This window comes from Peromyscus californicus, unplaced genomic scaffold, assembly GCF_007827085.1.
Source record: "Peromyscus californicus insignis strain IS unplaced genomic scaffold, ASM782708v3 Scaffold_14__1_contigs__length_90479793_seg_2, whole genome shotgun sequence".
Lineage (NCBI taxonomy): Eukaryota > Metazoa > Chordata > Mammalia > Rodentia > Cricetidae > Peromyscus > Peromyscus californicus.
Window position 1 is genome coordinate 35929499 of NW_026294436.1, and position 22145 is coordinate 35951643.

The 22145-nt window shown below is 40.4% G+C and overlaps 1 protein-coding gene across 3 annotated transcripts in view; it reads right to left on the bottom strand.

Annotated features, from left to right (window-relative positions):
- Hmcn1 (hemicentin 1) overlaps positions 1–22145 on the bottom strand; it is a 442580-nt gene that overhangs the window by 20406 nt on the left and 400029 nt on the right. For all 3 annotated transcript variants that reach the window (XM_052737150.1, XM_052737149.1, XM_052737151.1), the window contains 12 exons: positions 21873–22043; positions 17535–17705; positions 16828–16998; positions 16211–16381; positions 15891–16061; positions 13693–13842; positions 12985–13122; positions 11805–11926; positions 10861–11098; positions 4179–4241; positions 2880–2999; positions 2123–2257 (listed from right to left, as the gene is read on the bottom strand). In XM_052737150.1, the coding sequence (XP_052593110.1) occupies positions 2123–2257; positions 2880–2999; positions 4179–4241; positions 10861–11098; positions 11805–11926; positions 12985–13122; positions 13693–13842; positions 15891–16061; positions 16211–16381; positions 16828–16998; positions 17535–17705; positions 21873–22043 (1821 nt within the window). The remainder of the gene's footprint in view (positions 1–2122; positions 2258–2879; positions 3000–4178; positions 4242–10860; positions 11099–11804; positions 11927–12984; positions 13123–13692; positions 13843–15890; positions 16062–16210; positions 16382–16827; positions 16999–17534; positions 17706–21872; positions 22044–22145) is intronic.

A 22145-nucleotide genomic window follows, 5' to 3' on the forward strand; every position in this document is an offset into this window, starting at 1 on the left:
CCTCTTGTGTAGGTTTGAAATCCATCTTTCTCTTTACTCCTAGGCATAGTCAAGCCTCTTCCCTCTCCTAGGTCATATATACCTTAATCTCCTTTCTCCTCTCTGTTGTTCTAATACAAATCCTTCAAAAGAGCAATTGCCATATTTAGGCTCTTTGTTCTAAAAATTGAGACTGTCACTATCCCTTATTTACTTCCTCTACTTGAGATCTTCTAAGTTAGCTCTTGAAAGGCACAGTGTATTAACTCATATAAGTTCATGTACATAATCAAATACTTGAAGATTCTCTTCTTGGTGTATCTCCTCCCTTTCCTTTTCTTTGTTTGCATGGGCCTTCATCTCTTTTCACATTGCTTGCCAGAAAAGGCAAATGCCATTAACAACCAGAAATGAATAACATATTGCTTCTATGTGCATACCTATATATCAACTTTCTTTTTCTTTACTTATTCTTTGTTTTCTAATCACATTATTTTATACAAGTTATACACGATTTTTTTTATAGCTTGATTTTCTCATTCCTGCACAATGGCTGATGGTATAGAGGAATCATCCCCTTCTCTTCCTACTATTTAGTTTGGGATCTACTCTTTTTTGACTCTGTGAAAAATCCTGACATCAGTGTTGTCAGTTATTGCCAAAATTTTGAATCAACCATGGTGTCATTTAGCAGGTGAAAAATAAAAAAGTGTGAAACATTCATATGGTGGTATATGACTTGGCCCTAAAAGAAATGTACTGTGAAGCCATGCAAAGAGTCACGAAGGACCTTAATTACTAAGGAAAAGAAGAGAAGCCTGTCTCAAAGGCTACACATGGAAGAATTCTGGCATACATTGTTATACACATTTGAGACAAAGAAACACTATGGAGATAGTAAATAAATCAGGGTTGCAGAGACAGAGATGGACACTCAGGAATCAGCGGATTTTTAGGATCATGAAACTATCATACCAGTATAAATCTGTGCAAACACATAGAATATCCAACACTGAGAGTGAGCGCTAATGTGCAGGGTGGACTCTGAGTGGTGGTGTCTCAATGTAGCTCATCAAAATGAAACAAAGGCAACACAGGGCATCAGGAAGCTGATAGTGAAGGGGGATTCGGATATGTGAAGAGGGTGTCAGGAAATATGTGAAACTCTACTTTCTGATAATTAAAAAGATTTATTTTAATTTTTAATTATGTTTATGAGTGTATGTCTGCATGTGGGTACATGCATGTGAATGCATGTGGAGGCCAGAAACACCTGATACCCCTGGAGCTGGAGCTTTGGGAGGTTGTGAGCGGCCCTACATTGGTGCTGGGAACCAAACTCAGATCTTCAGAAAGAGCAATAGATGTTTTCAACAGCTGGACCATCTCTCCATCCCCTTTGCTAAATTTTGATTTCAACTTCACACTGATTAAAAACAAAATCTCTATTACAAGAATATAATAATGAACATTCTAATCTACACTGAGTCTTCTACTGTGGAACAGATACTGCTAGATTATGTTGCATGATCTGCTTTCTCAAATGGTAACAAGCAAATGGTATTCAAAACTACTGTGCTAAAAATATTATAAACAGCTATGAAATATCATATCTCCATGAGAACTTGTCAAACAACTCCAGTTTTGAAACATCCAAGCTGTGGCTATCCATATTTAAGTTCTTCTGAGAGAGTGGAGGCCCATTAGTTTTATAGGTCCCAATTCTTTCCCTTTTATATGGCATCTGTCCCTTTAAAAGATTCAGAAAGTCTAAACCTTGGTATCAGATGGCTGGCTCGATGGATAAAGGGCTTGCCATAAGCATGAGGACTGGAGTTTGGATCTTCTGCACTCACATGAAAGGCATGGGTGGGTGTAGCAGTTCGCATGTGATTCCAGTTCTGAGAAGGTAGATGTAGAGGATCTTCAGGGCTAGCTTGCAAGATCTATCAACTAAATTAGTGAGCTCAAGTTTTGTGGAAGACACTGCCTCAGTAAACAAAGTGTTGAGCAATTGAGGAAGACACCCGAGGCTAACCACTAGGCTCCACACACATGTGCACAGTCAACTGTACACCCACACATACTTAAGTACACATACACATATGTGTGCATAGCACATACAGACAGACACAGGCTATACCTTGACAACTGAGCCCATCAGAAGTTCTTCGGAAGCCTGTTCCACAATGGACCACACAGCGATAGGATCCAATGGTGTTGTCACAGTCCTGACCAGCATGACAGGTATGTCCCCCCAAAGCACACTCATCAATGTCTACAACAGAAGGGGCCGTCACATTGAGGTGAACTGAAAAACAACTAACTTGAGAATTTGCTGTCAAGCAGGGACTAGAAGCCATAAGATATTTGAAAATATCAAAGAATAAGAAAGCTTGAATTTTTTGGTTGAGTCATTTAGAGTTACTAATTCACAGCAGCATGCTGTGATGTATCCATAGGCCAATCACCGGATTAGACTGTTTATAAAGTAGGCAACTTTTTTTTTTTTTTGGTTTTTCGAGACAGGGTTTCTCTGTGTAGCTTTGCGCCTTTTCCTGGAACTCACTCTGTAGCCCAGGCTGGCCTCGAACTCACAGAGATCCGCCTGGCTCTGCCTCCCGAGTGCTGGGATTAAAGGTGTGCGCCACCACCGCTCGGCAAAGTAGGCAACTTTTAACAAGTGAGTTGTTCTCTCTGAGATCTTCAGTGAGGTATCCCAGACATCCCTAATTTCCAGGTGCCTTTATGAAAGCAATGGCTGGCCAGTTTCTCAACCCTATATAAGGACTTTTCTGTTCGTTGCAAGGCTATGGGCAGAGGAAACTGGTCGAAGACTAGCCTAGCATGCTTTTCCTAGGGAAGATTGCTTTGGTCATTGGATTTAGTTGGGAGACTACCTTGGCAGGTTCTTCCATCGGCAGCTATGGTGAGGCCTTTGGGGCAGGAGCAGTAATAGGCTCCAATGGCATTGTGGCAGGTATGGGAGCAGGGATTCCCGGCTGTGCACTCATCTTCATCTAAAAGAAGACACAAAAAGGCCATCAGTGTGTGAAACTCCTGCTTCCTAGGAGCTGCTCAAGTTCATGAGAATAATCGTGTCTAGACGCCTAGGACTCGGATCAAATCTAACAGAGAACACTCGAACTGACACAGAATGGAACTGCTGTGGAGAAATTAACTTGAAGTCTCAAAGTTATTGCTGATAGTGAATACGTTCAGATTTTTATTCTAAAACAAAAATGATAGCTAAAACACATTTATATTTACTTCGCCCTAAAGGCTCCTTAGCAGTTACAACTTATTCTCCAAAGCATTCTTCAGAGATAGGAGTTTTACAAAACTGTTCTAATTTGCACAGCAAATCTGGAGAACAGAGGTTAAGTGAATGCTCTCAGTCACTAAGGCTATTACTGCCAGAGCTGAGCCTTGACTGCAGTCTAAACACGACCTCCTGCCAGTTCACTACATTCTGCAGGTCAGTGGAAGAGCAGCACTGTGCATGCCAACATGAAATCCTCAGCCATTTGCTAAGCTGTGACTTCCTTTGAGGGACAAAGTTGGATTTCCAGTTACTTGCAGGCTCCCTATCCCATTCTGTCCCACGACTGAGCAGTTCTGTGGGTAGGTGAGTTCGTGTTGGTTCACCGATAGCTCACACCCATTGAGCCACTGGATGGAGATTAATGTTCTCTGTTCACTCCATTCGGTCCCTGGTCAACATCTCTGATACACTAGACTGTGGCCAAACTGAAGCCGTATGGGCATTGTCATCCCACTTAACCTCAAATGTAGTCTGCCATTTGATACTAGGCAAACTTAAGCAGTGTAACTTCTCTACATCTCCATTCCTTAGTTATCAAGTAGAACATTTGTAGGCAGCTGTGATGATTAAATACCTAGGAAAATGGTAGCAGCTATCCATGAAAGGATAATTATTAGTTGAGCCAGTGAGACGACTCAGCAAATAAAGGTGCTTGCTCTCAATCCTGATGACCTAACTTTGATCCCTAGAATCACATGGTGGAGACAGACATCTGCCTCTTACAAATTTTCCTTTGACTTTGTCATGAAGAGCCATGGCTTTGTCAGGAGCCACCACATGCCCCCTCCCACACTAAATAAATAAATGTAAAGGAAGGATAACCATTGCTGACACTATTGGAAAATGAAAATATTTTGTTCACTCCTATACTTACCAGCACAAAAGGGTCCCACTGAGTCTAAGGTGAAGCCAGAGGGGCACTGGTTACTGCGATCTCCTACCGAAGGGAGGAAAGCACAATTAACTGGTCTGTTAGAACACTGGCACCCACTGCCATCCCAGTACAGCCTTCCCTGGGAAGATACATCAAAGAAGAAATAAAGAAAACACAGTATTGGAAACAAGCAAGGATGGAGAACTTCATGTTTTTCCACCAGGAGTTAAATGAACTGGTCCAGAGATTGTTGGCAAGCTGACACTGGAAAATTTTTTTCAGTTTAAGTTATACACAGGAATAGAAAGAAAACAAAATAAGTTATTCTGTAATAGCTAAAAAGAACACAAAGATAACTGTGTATGCCAGGTACGGCCACAGATGCATCCTGTTGTCTTAACCATTGGTACACTTTCATTGAAGGAGGAAGGATGCTGTGTGCAAACAACTGAAATTCATTGCCTTAATGGAAAATTAACATTCTAGGCAGGAGTCCTCATTTTTTTTTTGGGAGGGGGGATCTCCATTTGCAATATTGAGAATTTTGAAATTGAAATTCTTGTATGTGACTGTTTTCCTGTTCTGAGCAGTTGAAGCAAGGGCAATGGGCAGGTTGAGTTAGAACAAATTTAAAGTAGATATCAGGAAAAAGGTTTTGGGAAGAATCTCTTTCCTGAGAGCATTCAAAGCATGAGGGAGGGAGTGGGAATAAGGTGGATGGAGCATCTGGAAAGGTGAACTACATGATGCCTCGCAGTGGTTCTCAGCCTTCCTAATGCTGTGGAATAATCTTTTTGTACCCTGTGAATATGTGTCACTCTTATTGGTTTAATAAGAAGCTGCATGATCAATAGCTAGGCAGAATTTTCAGGGCAGAGAGGACACTGGGAAGAAGAAGGGAGTCACGGGGAGACATGGAGGAAGCATGACATGTAGGAGATGAGGTAACAAGCCATGTGGCAGCATGTAAATTAATGGAAATGGGTTAATTTAAGCTATAAGAGAAAGTTAGAAACAAGCCTAAGCTATCAGCCAAGCTTTCATAATTAATAATAAATTTCCATGTGGCTATTTGGAAGCAGGCTGGCGGGACAGAGAAAGATCCACCTACAACCCTTTATACAGTTCCTTACGTTGTGGTGACCCTCAACCATAAAATTACTTCGTTACTATTTTATAATTCTAATTTTGCTACGGTTACAAACTGTAATGTAAATATCTGTGTTTTCCAATGGTAGTAGGTGACCCCTGTGAAAGGGTCATTCACCCCAAAAGGGGTCCCAACCTACAGGTTGAGAACCACTGGCTTAAAGGTTACTATCTGCTTCATTTCATTCAAACCTCCTGACATCCTTACTGCTGTCCTGATACCTAGTTTTCAGATGAGGCGTCTGAGAGTAACAATTTAGAAACTGCTTAGGAGCAAAAGCTGGTGCGACAGTCTTAAGGAATAAATCCCCTTAACTTTAAACTGCTGAATTGGTTATTACAACTTACGTTCAGTTATTAACCTATTCCTACATCCTTTAAACTTAACCAGTATTTATGTAGGGCTCTATGTTGGGGATGTACTTGTGAAAAAAATTATGTCATAGAAACGTAATTCATTATTATCATATAGAAGCTTTGCATTTTGGGATATAATTGGGAGAGATATTTTTCCTTAGGTAGCATTTGGAAAATGTTGTGGAAGGAGATTCCTTATTTGTTATGATAAAGAAGATTATTAAAATTCAGTGCATCGGGCCGAGTGTGGTGGCCTGTGCCTGCAATCCTAGCACCTGAAAGGGTAAGGAAGAAAGATGGTGTGTTTAAGGTTGGTTGTAGACTATTATTTTAAGACATGTTACATTTGTTAATACTCTGGAACATTTGTTTAACGATGCAAAGTGTGTTGCATTCTTTAATGTTGCATTTGTTTAACTCTGTGAAGCTGTGTTACTGTGCCTGTCTAAAACACCTGATGGTCTAATAAAGAGCTGAGCGGCCAATAGCAAGGCAGGAGAAAGGATGGGTAATGCTGGCAGGCAGAGAGACTAAACAGAAGGAGAAATCTGGGATGAGAAAGAAGAATGAAGAGAGATCAAGGAGCGAGAAAATAAGGGGCCAGCCACCCAGCCACACAGCCAGCCATGGGGTAAGAGTGAAAGTCAGCTATACAGAAGTAAGAGAAAGGTAAGTTGGGCAATGGTGGCACATGCCTTTAATCCCAGCACTCGGGAGGCAGAGCCAGGCAGATCTCTGTGAGTTCGAGGCCAGCCTGGTCTACAGAGCAAGATCCAGGACAGGCACCAAAATTACACAGAGAAACCCTGTCTAGAAAAGAAAAAAAAGAGAGAAAGGTAAAAGCCCAGAGGCAAAAGATAGATGGGATAATTTAAAGTTAAGAAAAGCTGGCAAGAAATAAGCTGAGCTAAGGCCCAGCATTTATAATTAAGAATAAGCCTCTGTGTGTGATTTATTTGAGAGCTGGATGGCAGCCCCCCCAAAAGAGCAAAAACAACCAACATTTTGGTGTTCCAACATGGGCACACTCTGAACACAAAGGTCAGTTCAGGCTATTATAGGGAGTTCCTTGTGAAAAAAATTTTAAAAAGAAAAGTCCAGTGAGTGGAAAAGGCCCAGGGACAGGTTTCAACAATTGCACAATGTGTAGGAAAGTCCCGACCATTTGTTCCTTGCTGTGAAAGACTTTGATGTAAGAAGGAGGCTGCAATTATAGAAACTTTGAGTGTATGTACTACATATTAAACATTCGAAGCCTTGGATGTATGTACTACAAATTAAACATTAGAAGCTTTGAATATATGTACTACATACTAAACATTTTCACATGATTTAAATATGTAATGGATTTTTAAGGAATTCAACTATCATGTTGAATTTGTATCTTATTCTCCATTTTATTCAGAATGTAACAAAGAATTCTTTAAGTTACCTCAGGCCCCCTGCCCCCTGCCTTCCCCAAAAAAGCACAGTAGGATTTTATAGGTCAGTTTAGGCATATGGCTAGTTTTTTTTTAATCTAAAGATTCCCACATTAAAACAAGATATCTTATTACAAATTATTTTCCTTTATTCATTCTTTTATTTCCATGTGTATGTGTAGTGTATGTGTGTTTGCACACACATGTGTGTGGGTACAGTGTGCCTGAGTGTGTGGAATCCAGATGTTGATGCTATGATGTCTTTCCTAACCTCTGCTTATCCACCTTGCTTTTTTGAGACAAAGTCTCTCTCTCTCTCACTGAACCCCAGACTTGCCATTTTTACTACATTAGTTGGCCTGGGAGCCTCCAGGATCCTTTGGCCTCTTCTGTGCTGGGGATACAGGCATGTGCCTCTCTGTGTTTGGCATTTAAGTGGGTTTTGACGATCCAAACTCAAGTCCTTTAGCTTGTATAGAAACCACTCTATCCACTGAGATGTCTTCGTAGCCCAATTTTTTATTGAATTTTTAATTTGTGTGTATATGTGTGTGTGTGCATGCCTGTGGGCCACAGTGCTCACATGGAGGTCAGAGGATAACTTGGAGAAATTGGTTCTCCCCTTCCACATTTGGATCTTTAGGTCATCAAACTCAGTGTTAAGTACCATAACCCACTGAGCCATCTCATTGGCCCCCCAGTATTTACATTATAGTAAAAGTAGATTATTTTGAATTATAACTGTGATTTTCATCTGAATGTGGAAGACAACATCAAGTATTTGTTTATGGTTATAATAATGGATTATAATAGTAAAAAATTTGAAAGTCTAAAGTAAAATCCCCTATAACTTTATCAGTTGGAACAAACTATTCAGTTCATTGACACCTGGTGTTTCCATCTAGTCACTGTTTTAATTAATCCATGCTTCAAATGTTAAGTATGAAAATATTGACTAATAATTGCCAAGCTTTATGAATAAAAAATCATTTGGTGAGCTTATCAAAAATATAGATTCTGGCTGGGCGGTGGTGGCACACACCTTTAATCCCAGCAATTGGGAAGCAGAGGCAGGCGGATCTCTGTGAGTTCAAGGCCAGCCTGGTCTACAGAGTGAGTTCCAGGACAGCTAGGACTGTTACATAGAGAAACCCTGTCTTGAAAAACCAAATTATATATACATATACATGCATACATATGTATATTCTGGATTGATGAAATGATTCATCAGGAAAAGGTCCTTGCTGCCGAGCTTGAAGACCTGGTACCTGAGGCTGATGATACAAGCATGTTCACATGGCTTTAGGCTTTAGCCTGACATGTAGAAGTGTACATGGTGGGAGGAGAGAACTGACTCCTGAAAGCTTTCCCTTGACCTCTACAGGTGTGCTATGACATTCATGCTTGTACACACGCACACACACACAGTAGATGCTTTGATCTTCTATAACAATTATCAAGGGAAGACAAATAAGCTTGTTCTTAATAGTACTGAGTATTTCCATAGCATCAGCCAGGTGCAGGAAATGCAGGCTTTATCACAGTGCACACTGCTTTTCAACCATTATTACGCCATAAATGTTCCCTTCACTTGCGTAAACTTCCAGTGGCGTCTAGTACATGACCGGCACTCAACAACTGTTAGGAAAAAAGGATGAATTAACTATTTCTTGAAAATTGTTTCAATGCTTCTTTAAGAGATTATTAAACATGTGTCGTAATTTACGTATTATTTCCAACGTCCAGAATGTTTATTTATTATTTTTCTATTATAAAGAACACTAGGTGAAACCTCTAGAATCGTTATGTTGGGCTATTTCTATGATTTTTGTTAGGACAGATTTTTGAGCATAAAAATTTGTTAAGCAACCGAGAATGCAAGCGTGCCCCCTGGTGGTTACTGGGAAACTGCAGGTGCATCTTTCAAATGTAATTCACATATCATAGAATCACATGTGCAGGGGCTGCAACAGAATTGAAATGTCTTTAAATGTGTTTGCCTACATTCTGGGACCCAGATTGTTCAGTAACAATCTCAGATGGTACAAGGATGTTCATGTGGCTTTAGGCTTAACGTTTAACATTTAAGCCTAACTTGTAGAGGTAGTCATGCCTGTTGTCAGCAATCACTTTTTCCCTCTGAGGCACATCCAATATTTTGGCACTGCGATGAGACTTATTTCTCTACAAAGTTTGTGATCAAGATCTTTGCAATCCATCACAAACATGGGTGCTATAGCATAACCACCAAGGAAAGCTATGCATACACTGTGGGGACTGCTGAGTAAAATAAGTGAGGAATAAACCTCGTTTGTCATCTGCTACTGCTGTCATGCGGCAGAGGAGAGCTGAGACTAACTCACGTGAAAAGTAAAGCATAGTAAACATTCTACCTGGCTATGAAGATATCTTTATAATAAAAAAGAACAATGGAGCCGGGTGGTGGTGGCGCATGCCTTTAATCCCAGCACTCGGGAGGCAGAGTCAGGTAGATCTCTGTGAGTTTGAGACCAGCCTGGTCTACAGAGCGAGATCCAGGACAGGCACCAAAACTACACAGAGAAACCCTGTCTCAAAAACAAAAAACAAAAAAAAATGGAGTTACAAAAAAATCTCAATTAAAAAAAACCTCAAATGCCACAGAATATTGAACTGACTGCTGCAGTGGTTTTGAAGACTGAGAAGGAATACTGGGGACCAGACACTTCAAACAAGCACACATCACAGGGGAGCACTTCAAGGTATGGGACTGTCTTTAGAAAATGGAGAGAAGTTCAGAAATGATGTATGACATGACAGTTTCCAGGAATGAGAAATAATATTGTTATAACTACTGCCCCACAGTTTTTGGAAGCCACATTTACCTAAGGTAACTAGATGTTCTAATTTTTCCTGGAAAAGTACCATTGCAGTATCATCCCTTTATCATAGGAGTCATGGTATGGATGATAAACTTTATGGCCACATCCATCTAAGTCCTAAGTGATTGTTAAGACATGTCCGTACGAGCTCTTTTAATTTCCCATTTTCTCTGTATTGTATCTTTGCTTGACCCAGGCTACTTGGGCCTACCTGAGTGACAACATCAATACACTCAAAAAAAGAGAAGAAAGGGCTAGAAAGAAAGCAGCTTTGAGAATCTGAAAATTTCTGACTAGCTTAAGCTGTGATGTACTTTACAGCATATTTCAGAGATTTTGAAAATTCATCGAGAGATACATGATTCAAAAATTGACTTTATTATCTAAAGAAAAATTATTCAGGCAGATAATGTATATTTTAATCCTCTCTAAGAAGATGGACTGGAACACCAATCCTGCCAGGTACTATGACGAGGCATCCTAGTAAACTAAATGCAACTGAACGAAGCTTTACACAGGGCTAACCTACAACAGAAACAAAGAGCGCAGCACACGAGGAAAACCGCACTCCAGCACGTTAGGTCTGGGCCTTCAAATGGCTATGCTGAATGGCTTCAAGGCTTTCAAAAGGAACAAGATGTGGGCTTGGAAAGATGGCTCAATGGTTAAGAGCACTGACTGCTCTTCCAGAGGACCCGAGTTCAATTCCCAGCACCCACATGGCCGCTCACAACTGTCTGTGACTCCAGTTCCAGGGGACCTGGCACCCGTGGCAGAATACCAATGCACATAAAAAATAATCAATCAATTAATTAATAAAAGAAAAACCAAAAAAAAAAGAAAGAAAAGAAAAAAGAACAAGATGGCAGCAGATATTTGGATTTTTCACATTACCTTTGGAAACTGAAGCATGGATTTTAAAACCCAGCGTCTCTTCCAGCTGGTTATAGTTAGACTCCACAGAAGATGCATGAAGGGTCTCTACTAAGAAGGGCATTTTGCCCCAGGCCTGGTCGTAGAAAATGGTGTGGTTCCACGTGTAGGGGACACTGATGCCATCAACAGTGAAGAGGCGGGTTGAGTAGGCATAGAGCTGCCCCGGTCCTGTTTGAACATAGTCCTCTGTGTAATCCTAAGGGAAAGGACCAAGGGTTAACATGGCACCTGGAGTTTTTCATCGTGCACTGTGAGGTACGCCATGCGGGGGAAGAAGCAGCCTTAGAGAGCAATGCTGGGATTCTGGATAGAACTGCAACTGCACAGTAGTCTTCTGGAAATAACGCCTAGATTGATTCTTTTCATTACGATCAGGCTTGTAATTTATGGTCACAATTTGTGGTTTAACAAGATACTGTGGTTGGAGGTCAGGAACAAAGCAAGTTGTGTGAAGACTATTTTCTCCACTCTGTAAGTTCACCAAGTGTTTTATTTTCCCATTTCTTTCAAGTTAAAAATTTTTGAAATTAAAATATAATTACTTCATTTCTCTTCCCCTCTCCTCTCTCCCCCTCTTTATCGGTGGTACACAAAAACTTCTTATAGGAATCTATTCTCTCTTTCAGAAGAAAACTTAACAAGTGACTTAAATCAGCACAGCGGCTCTTCTGGCTCTGACACACTCGGCAATAAAAACACTCAGAGAGATTTAAACGCTGAGCCCCTGGAGATTTTTAAGCAAAGACCAGATGGTTATTTACAACCTTGCTGGAGCAGTAATTTATCTCCAGAGCCAGCATTAAGAACCAAAGACCCCTGTGCTCTGTCTACAGGGCTTTTGTTCGTTCCCCCCACCCCCGCATCCTCACACTAATAACCATGGAGAACTTGTAACATGTTACCTTCACACTGACTTCAGCAGGTGACTGGAGCTGCAGGACATAGCCACTCACAATGACATCAAGCAGCAGAGCGCCATCAGAATCCAAGCCCCGAGCCATGTGTGTCATCCGCAAGACCTCCCCTGGGAATGACAATGCATTCATTTGCACAGCAATAATAATAACCGTTGTTATTATGATACATATGGTTTGTGGAAGCATAGAGAAGACTGATCTAATATAATATAGTTTTATTTCAAATGTGAATAAATATGTAAGAGAATTGTTAGCACAAACACTTCCCATTAAAAAGTTAGCCTTATTGAATTGTCTTCCAAAATTCTATGTGGCAAAAGTATAGCATTTGGTTATGCGGAAGATTCCATGTTTTAGACTCAAGCAATAATCAAACATTTCTACACAATTACTGCCTATTATATGGGCCAGGCAACTTTACCAGGGACCAGCAATGCTCACAGGTCTAGCTAAGGGTTTTATTTTTTCCAGAGCTTCAGCAATGTTTAAAGGGTATCTTCGTATGTGAATGGATATCAAAAGGCCCCCTGTCCTCTGTACTGATTAAACATTGGTTAAGGAGAAGCCCTCCCTCACGTTCTTCCTCAAAGGTCAATCCCATGGAGACTGGCCCACTCCAAGGAGGCTGAAGTGGAGCTTTGTATGAACCTTTGTGAATACAGGAAGGGCCACAAAGGGCTAACGCACAATGATTAGGACAAAAGCAGAGGCAAAAGCATTAGTGTGCTGGGCTTTGCTTCCGTCTGTTAGGTAAAGAATCGTCATAAATAGATGAGGTGACTCATGGTTAAAGACAAGGCTTTGATTAACAACAAGGATGATTTTCTTTTGTTATTCATGCTTTAAACCCCTCAAAAGTTTAAAGGCAAAGGCACAGAAAGGAAGAGAAAGAAGTTATTGGGTCACAAGTTTACTATTCTGCTTGATAACACACAGTCCCTTACAGACCTTGTACTAGTATCCACTGACAGAAAAATATAAAACTGCTTTTTACATTATTCATGTAATATGCACCAAAAACTTATAATAACTTTTCATGGGAGCATGCATCAAATTGTTCTTAGCCACCAAGCTTTACAGCAATCTATCTATATCTATTATAGGTATCTATATCTTTGTCTGTCTGTCTGTATCTAGTAGAATATTATGTTCACCTGACACTAACCAGTTGCAAATTCCACTTGGGTCTCTCGTTTGAAGACTGCATTAGTGAGGGTAAAACCATTGACTGCTTCTCCTATTTCTTTTGCTGTTGTCCAGTAAATGGGATTTAGGATGGAAATGATCTTTCTCATTGCTGGACCTAAGAGACAAACAGAGTTACAGAGCAAAATATTTACAGTCAATTATTGTCATAGTACATTATTCACAAGGGTGGATGCTAAAGTTGACTAATGTGCAATCTATATGTCTTTGCTTATCTTTTTTACTAGCATATACTAGCTATACAAAATACTGGGTTTCACTACAACATTTTCATACATGTACTCATGTACTTGATCTCTCCCCAACCAGTTTCTCTTTGAGATAAAGACAATGTATTATACCAGTGACTTAATGTTTCATCCTTTAGAATCTTTAGGTGAAATTAGTAAGATTAAAAAATAAAGTATGTTTTTAAAAAGAAATCTATGAAGGAAGGTGAGATGGCTCAGTGAATCGAGGTGCTTGCTGCTAAGCTTGATGACCTGAGTTCAATTTCTGGGACCCACGTGGTGGGAGGAGAAAACTAATTTTCATAAGCGGCCCTCTCACCTCCATATACATACCATGATACACACATGAATGCACACACACAAATAAATAACAACTAATTAATTAATTAAATGTAATAAATAAGCTTATTAAAACTCTCATAAATAGAGTGACTCACCAAGACTTCGAGGCACATTAGTAATCTTGGCCTGTATTATTCTAGTATCAGAGTTGGGGCTATCTGTTATTGTGGCATCGAGGAAAGCGATTCCAAACTCAACATCATTAATATTCCCAATAACACTCCCTCTGGCTCGCTGGGGTCCACCTATTGAGGGAAGGAAGCAATTCCATCAACATTACACTAAGGAAAGGAAAGCCAGGGCGCAGAGATGCTACAAATCTTTTCTCAGACATCAAAAGAGTCCTAGGGCATCCAAATTTGAAAGCAAAATTAATAGGCTTTTAAAAGATTCCACTTTCACATAACACCCATTATCCCCATAAATCTAGTATCCCTCCGATCTGTGAACATCATAGTACTATTGCTTAAGCCAAAGAATACAGTATGTCCATTCTCACAGTCCAAATAAAGCATGTGTTTGTTGATGGCGGTGAAACCATGACTACATTGAGTTTATAGAGAAAGTCACATGTGGCAGTAAACACTTCATGTGCATTCACTCTTTGGTTCCTATCAGCAGCACTAGAAGGTGGCCTTAAACAGACACAGTTTGCAGGCTGGGCAAACAAAATTCAGAAAAATGATGTAGCTCTACCATCACTACAGGTCTAGAGAGAGAGGACTGAATACATTATCTTCTTGTCTTCAAAATGTGTTTTGGAGTAGAGACATTTATGTATCTAAATTGATAACTTAAACTTGTGTATGTTTATTGTAGATAATGTGTTGTTTTAAAATATGTATACATTAAGAGGAAAGATGAAATTAACTAATTAGCATATTTGTCACCTCATATACCTACTATTTTTGTAGTGACAATACTTCAAATCTATTCTCCTTTCATTGAAGACTACTGTACGATAGTGGAGAAGGTAGAAAAAGAACATGGAAGTAGACACAGTGGGACAGAGGTCTCCAGTGGCAAAGGGTGAGGGCAGAGGCTTGGAGATATGCTGGTCAAGGCTACAAAGCCACAGAGGTGGAAGAAATTAAACATATTGACTGTAGAGCAAGTCAATTATATTACTGTTAATATAAACCCATGTTCTTTTATCTATTGTTTCCTTCTTTAAAAGAGGGAAAGATCTTACCAACAAAATACCATCTAATCCTTGTTGCAAGTCATTGCCAGAAAAACGTGGTATATTGTTCAGTCTAGATCAGTGTGTGTGTGTGTGTGTGTGTGTGTGTGTGTGTGTGTGTGTGTAGCACATGTGCATGCACCTGTATGTACAAATGTATATATGTATGTTTGTATGTATACATTAGTTCCTTTGGAGATAGGAGTCTCAGCAGTCTTGAGCTATAGATAGAGCATTCATTATTGTCTATATCAACGAGACAACAATAAACTTGAGAAAATTTGAGAAATATATTATAATTTTGACAGCACTGTAAAATTCATACCAAAACAATTTGATTAAAGAACAAATATGAAAAGTCTCTCTTTCCTTGGTCCTAAGCAGGAGAAAGAGGGACCTGTTGGGCAGGATTGCTGATTCAATTTTCTGAATGATTACTGACAAGTGTGGCTTCTGTTTTAACTGAGGAGCTTGAGTCCCGGCATTGAGCAGATGTTTCCTCAATCTGGCTGCCTGGTTGGGTTCCTTGAAACCTTGTCGGATTCTGGGACTCAAGCTGTCCATCTATCTAGACGATGGAACACATGATCACCTGAAGGCAGAACTGTTCTCTTGCTTCAGGAGGGAGTCTCCAAACCCTCCATAACCATTTGTGCACAGAGTGTGTTTGCTGAGCAGTTGAAGAGGTAGGTATTTGGCCTTCCAGCTTGTCCACTTACATATAAAAATCACTCAACATGAATCGTTTTCACCCTGTCAAAGGGGGCCTTCTCGATTTTCAGGGACATTTTATTTTTAAAGGAAACTTCAAAGCGTTGTAAGGTTCAATAGTATCTTCCTATTTCAACCATATGAAGCTGTCAGTATTGGTCTCCCTGTAATCTTTAGAAATATGTCCTCTGACATGAAGAGGCCCCAAAGGAGCAAACAGAGGCCAGAACCCAGCTGTAAGTGCTGCTATGGGAGCACCCTGTCTTTATAACTCTCCCTTCCAGAGCTCGCACTGTTTCATTCAGTTGTGGGGACCAAGTGGTAACTTTTTCTGATTTGCATGGAGACTCCACACTTGTGCTAGCCATGGTCCTGCCAAAGCACAGCTCACTTACTTACCTGGACATGCCTGCGTATTGCATCTGGATACCTGGGTGGCATCTCCTGGACAGGAACGGCCATTTTTAGATGGTACTGGATTGTCACATAGCCGCTTCCGTATCCTTTCACCTCCTCCACAAGAGACAGAACAGTGGCTCCAACTGTGCCATGTTCCCCAACTTCCATCCACTGTGAACAGGAATGGAATGTTCAATATTAATGAATCAGTTTTAAAATCTTCACTTAGGACACTCCCGATAGGCAAGTGACAGGGCTGTAGCAATGATCACTAAGTGAAAAAGTTCACTCCTACTACAGACTGGAATTAAGAGGCTCACCAGGACACATGTCAGTGTGGCACCTGTGGATCTGGGTGTCTGGCCCCCCGCAGGCTCTGCCTCCATTGGCAGGACGTGGGTTGTCACACGTGCGGTACCTTCGCATCTGCCCTCCATTGCAAGTCCGGCTGCATGTTCCCCAGTCACTCCAGGGGCTCCAGTTACCGTGGGCTACAACGTGAAATAATTTGACATGAAACAGAGCTCTAACAATGAGAAGTAAAAGAAGTCATGACATTCATCCCCAAATCAAGGAAAACCGTTCAAGAAATAAACAGAAAGACAACCAATCAATAAGTGAGTATCTTTCCAAAGCAGGTGGCTTAGGTGATGCTTTGACTAGAGACAGAAGACATATTCTAATAATGATGGGATTCCCTTCAACTGCTCTGCTATCACATTTAAACTATCCCATGAGCTAGAGGTGATATGGAAAACACAGTCTCCATTCTGGCTGAGCAGAGACTCTAACGTTCGGAACACACTAAAGCAAAACAGCATTTTGGCATCCTAAATGAAAGGTCAAAGAACAAGCAATAAAATACTATAACTTTCAGGTTTGGAGCCCTCACAAAGCTCTACAGAAGTGACGCTGACTCCCTGTTTCCAACACTCACTTGGACAAGGGTCACTATTACAAAAATCACTCTGGACATCACTCCCTTCACATTTGCCTCCTCCGTGCTGTGGCACTGGGTCAGAGCAGTCCCGTGTTCTCTTCCTGGCACCACCTCCACAGGACACACTGCAGGCACTCCAGCTGGCCCAGGTCGCCCACTTGCCATCAACTGTATTAACAGAAAATCATATGTGCTTGGTTACGACCTGAAAACAACCAGGTTAAAAAATGATCAGAGAAACTGGATGGAGAGGTGGCTCAGGAGTTAAGCGTGTGCAGCTCTTCCAGGGAACCCGAGTTTGGTTCTCAGCACCCATGTTGGGTGGCTCACAACTGCCTGTAACTCCAGTGCCCCTTCTTCTGACTTTTACAGGTACCCACACAGGTGGCACCCTCCCACACACACAAACATAAATAAAAATAAATTTAAAAATATGAGCAGGTCAAACCTTGGTCATGTTAGGGTGAGTGACATTGTTGGGTGAGAGCAGATGTTATCAGCTAGTGATACTGTTGGTGAGGGCAGATGTTATTAGCTAGTGATGTTGTTGGGTGAGGGCAGATGTTATCAGCTAGTGACATTGTTGGGTGAGGGCAGATGTTATTAACTAGTGACATGGTTGGTGAGGGCAGATGTTATTAGCTAGTGACGTTGTTGGGTGAGGACAGATGTTATCAGCTAAGCGTGTTCTCTGCTCGTCTCACCTGGACAGGGTCTCTCACTGCAGACTTGCATCTGGGTTTCTGCTCCACTGCAGTAGGCCCCACCAAATGACGGGGGCGGGTTGTTGCAGAGCCTTGTTCTTGTCTGACTGCCTTTCCCACAGCTTTTGCTGCACGCACCCCAAGGCTGCCAAACACTCCACACTCCATGGACTACAAACAACAGAGGCAGTTTCAAGCCACAGAACCGTATTTATTTAAATAACAAAATTATGCAAATAAATTAACTCCATAGTGAGTTAAAAAAAATCCCACAATCTAAAATAACTAAAGTTGAACCAAAAGAAATATAACTAATGATGTTCTCTTTTTCTCATGTTTGGTTTTCAGAGGGAATTGTGTCCAGGGACATTCAGAAGGCTTAACTAATGCCAAAATAAATGCTTACAATTATTCAAAGGAGGCTATTTTATTAAAATCAAATTTAATCAAGTAACCATATGTAAACAGAACCTGAGTGTTTAAAGCCCTAGCTAAGCATTTGTGAACATTTGGTACTCTAGGGAGAGCAGAAGAGACCAGAAGCTTCTAAGCAAGTCTGTTTAACAGATCTAGATATGCTGTGGGTAACAAGACATTTTCAACAATGCTATTTTGGACCCAAGACTGCAAGAGTGCATCTCTAAATGTGGCTTAGCTTTCCACTTCAGTATGTTCTTGGATCTCTCGACAACAGGGTGATTTGCACAGGTCTAAGTCTTTGAACAATTTTCTCCATTACGTAATGTTCATGAACTAGAAATTCTGAATAACACACTCACCTACGTGCTAAACAACAGAAGCAAAACTGACCAGTAGTTTCCAAAGAGTGCAATTAAGAACTTCCTTTTGGTAGCTAACACATTACAGCATCAGACCACAGGACTGGAACAGCCTGCCGCTTCCTACCAGGTGCGTGGGCTGAGAATCAGCACTGTGGGTTCCCTTATTCAAGAGTCAGTATCAGGCCAGATTTCCCTCAAAGAGTTTTCTAGATATGGTGCTCATAAAGTATGCTTCTTTGGTCACTAGCTTTACCAAGGTATGAACCAAAAGTGAGGTGAAGACTTGCATCTAAGTATTCTCAACACAACTTCTAAGAAACTACAATATTAAAATCAACCAATGAGATTGTAATTTTTCTGATTTTAAAGAAAATATTAAAACATCTTGCATTTTCTCATAATTAATTGATCTCTGATTAAGGTGGCTACTTCTTCTCTTGCTTTGTAGACAGCGGCAAACACAATCACATGAACCTACTGTACTCAACAAGAGTCTGTTTTCAGACAATACTTGACTAACCCCAAGAAGCTGGGAGGGAGCATTGAAAACCACTGTGCTGAGATTATAATGCTCACAGTCCTCACATATCGACTGCATCACTTCAGCTGTTCTGCAGACCCAGGGACTTGAAAATAACCTAATTTCAAGGACTTTAGTTAACCAAAGTCCAAACCTCTGATAATATAAAAATGCATTATTACAGGAAGCTAGAGCTGACTGGCATTTATTTATGTCATGTCTGTCTTCTTTCTATTCTACACTACACAAATAGAAGTTTGAAACTCCTTTTGAAAATGCTTTGACTTTTTATATTTAATTCACAAAGAAACCCTAACCAAGATTAGCTTTTATGACATAAGATGGAGTAGAATTGAAAACTTCTTTTATATATAGAGATAAACAACACAAAAAAAGAAAGAAAAAAATGAAGACAGATATTGTAAACCAGAGAAAGCATATGAAATCAAGATGTTTGGAAGATTCCAAAACCTCCTAAATAACCAAACCAATCCACAAAGAAGACACGGAGAGGAACTGCTAAATAGGATTTCAAACTACAGCCAGTGCATTTGTTGTAATAGGTGGAAGTTCTGTGAAGAGCAGCAGAGGCCCAGGCCAGGAATAGCCACTCTGGAGAAGCCCTGGGGCTGGTGGGCGCTCAGTCCTTATGGGCTGTGCAATTCTCGGCCAGTGGCTTGGCTTCTGTGAGTTAAGCTTCAATACTCAGGGTGCACTGAATCTTCTGAAACCAAATCCAGGATATTTTGAGCATAATAATAGATAAATTAATGGTGTATTATGAACCCCCTGAATAATACTTGATTCATTATACCACTGAATAATGAGTCTTTATTGATGTAAGTCAATAAATAAAGAAATAATAAACAAGATGTTTTTTTGCAACAGAAAATGATAACAGCTGTACAAGACACTACTGAAAAAAATCAGTATTTAATGAGAAGTATAAGAGTAACTTATGCAGGAAATAATCACATGGATGCCAGCATTAGTGGGTGAGAGACTGATAAAATGTTTATGTGGTTGTAAAGCATCCCTGTACGTACATACTATCAGGGGAAATAGTAGCACCTGCTAGTTTTGTGGCATCCTACTGCCTCCATGGTTGGCATTTACCAACTAGGGTGGCGTCACTAAGCACTCAGTTGAAAAGAGACATGACTCTCATTCATTGTCTGTCTCAGGGGCACTACTAACAGAGTGCCCAAACAATGGCTAAATTCAACTGGCTTATAGATTGTGGCATAACTAAGGAAAGGCCCCCCAAACAGTAGATCAATAAAATGGTGGGCAAAATAATTGTAAACAAATAGTTACCAAACATGGAGAGAAAAGATGACACTTATTTTAACATAATTACAAACACCCTTCATTATAAACACTTTCATTACAAATTACAAACACTTGCATTATATAATTTCCTAAGCTGATAATGGAATATAAACTCTCTAATTAGGTATTTATATTTCCTTTTTCTTTAAAATAATGCCATTACTTTAGAGACTAAAGCAAACCCTTGACATTTTACTCATGTTAAAGACTTCAGGGCAGTGGGCTTTGTTTGTCTTCCTATCTGTTTATTTTTTGGGAAAGATTATAGCCATACACCACCATGCCCAGATCAGTACTTTGTTTTTGAAATACAATAGAAATAAAACCAAACTTCTGGTAAAGTATCCCAGATCCAAGCAAACAGACTTGGGCATCACATCAGTCTGGGTTCAAATATTCAACTCCCTTTTACTAACTATGCAGCCTTAGCTAATAAATTCCCATTGTTTTCTAAATTTTTCCTCATGTGTATAGCAAGATCCAATAAACAATTCAGTGACTGTCTCTTTTTGAGGGAGCTTTATCTTTTTTGATGATTCTCTCTCCATTTTGCTCCAGTAAAGCTCTCTTTTGAGTTTATTCAATATGCTTATCAAGGTTAAAAATTATTCTTTACTTAATAGTCTTTGTTCAATAGAATATTTCATATTCTACCCATTCAAGTGTTTAGAGATTCAGATATCGTCAAATCAGAGTACATAATGAACATTGTCAAGAGTCTAGAATAAATGAAACCTTCCTGACTAGTCCTTCCTCTCTTCTACACCGTCTAAGAGGTTCACAACAAGGACCTCTTGGCCCAGTACCCCTTGACTACCTACATGAGCATGTCCTCCAAGCTGCCGTACCCCTTGACTACCTACATGAGCATGTCCTCCAAGCTGCCGCCAAAGGGCCCACCTCCTAGATTTCGTTCAGACAAAACAGGTGACAAAATTAAACTCAAACACAGTTAATTCTCAGAAGCCGAAGTGAATTTCAGAGAGAGGAACTTTTTCCCTCTGAGGTCTGAGATGACCAGGCCCCACTCGTTGCCTGTGATCATTTTTTTCCACACACGGGAAGAATTGAATGGAGGATGAATACAAAGAAAAGATAGTGGAGATCAAAGATGGAAAACGCACCAGTAGAAGCATTGGCCATATCCTTGCATTCATTTATACCTGAAATAAGAATTCTCTGCCTATGTAAGTTTGACTCTGTCAGTTGAATCTGAAAGAGGCATGGAATATGAAGTCAGCAACAACAGGAGTACCAAACATCTAGCATGGTGGTCCTCAGCAAGGTAGATGAGTAAGAGAGGAAATGAGAAGATGCAAGCATGCTCCTCTCCGTTAGCATACTTCCCGGGAAGTATTTAACCCCTCCAAGCTCATTTCCTCACTTGAAAATGGATGACTAGATAAGATGTCACCTGAAGTCCCCACCATCTTTCAAATTTATGAGTTAGTATATACTTAAGTTTCTGTGCAAGATTAAAAATACACCAAGTGTGGAACCACTTTCCTGTTCTGTGGAGTGAGATATTTTCCTGCAACGCAGTCATTTCGTTACAAGGTTCTTCGTAAAGCAGGAAAAGAACACAGAGAGTAAGCAGATTCCTGAAGACAGAAGTCATAACATCTTTTCACAATGAAGGAAGAAAGGATCTTAACTCCAGGACAGGAATTATTATATACAAAAGCTTGGCTGGTGGGTCCTCACCTGGGCAAGGCCTAATGTTACACATGATGATTTCCACAGCATGCCCCTCACATGGCCGCCCGCCATGCTGAGCCGATGGGTTACTGCAAGTTCTGGTCCTGGTTTGGTTGCCATGCCCACAGCTTCTAGTGCATTCTTCCCAGAAACTCCATTCTGACCAGTGACCATCCACTACAGGAAGGTAAAACCATTACACCATCAGGTAAATTCAAATGGCAAGCACTAACCCGGAGGCAGCCCGAAGGTAAAGGACAGATGCTGCAGTCTATTAAA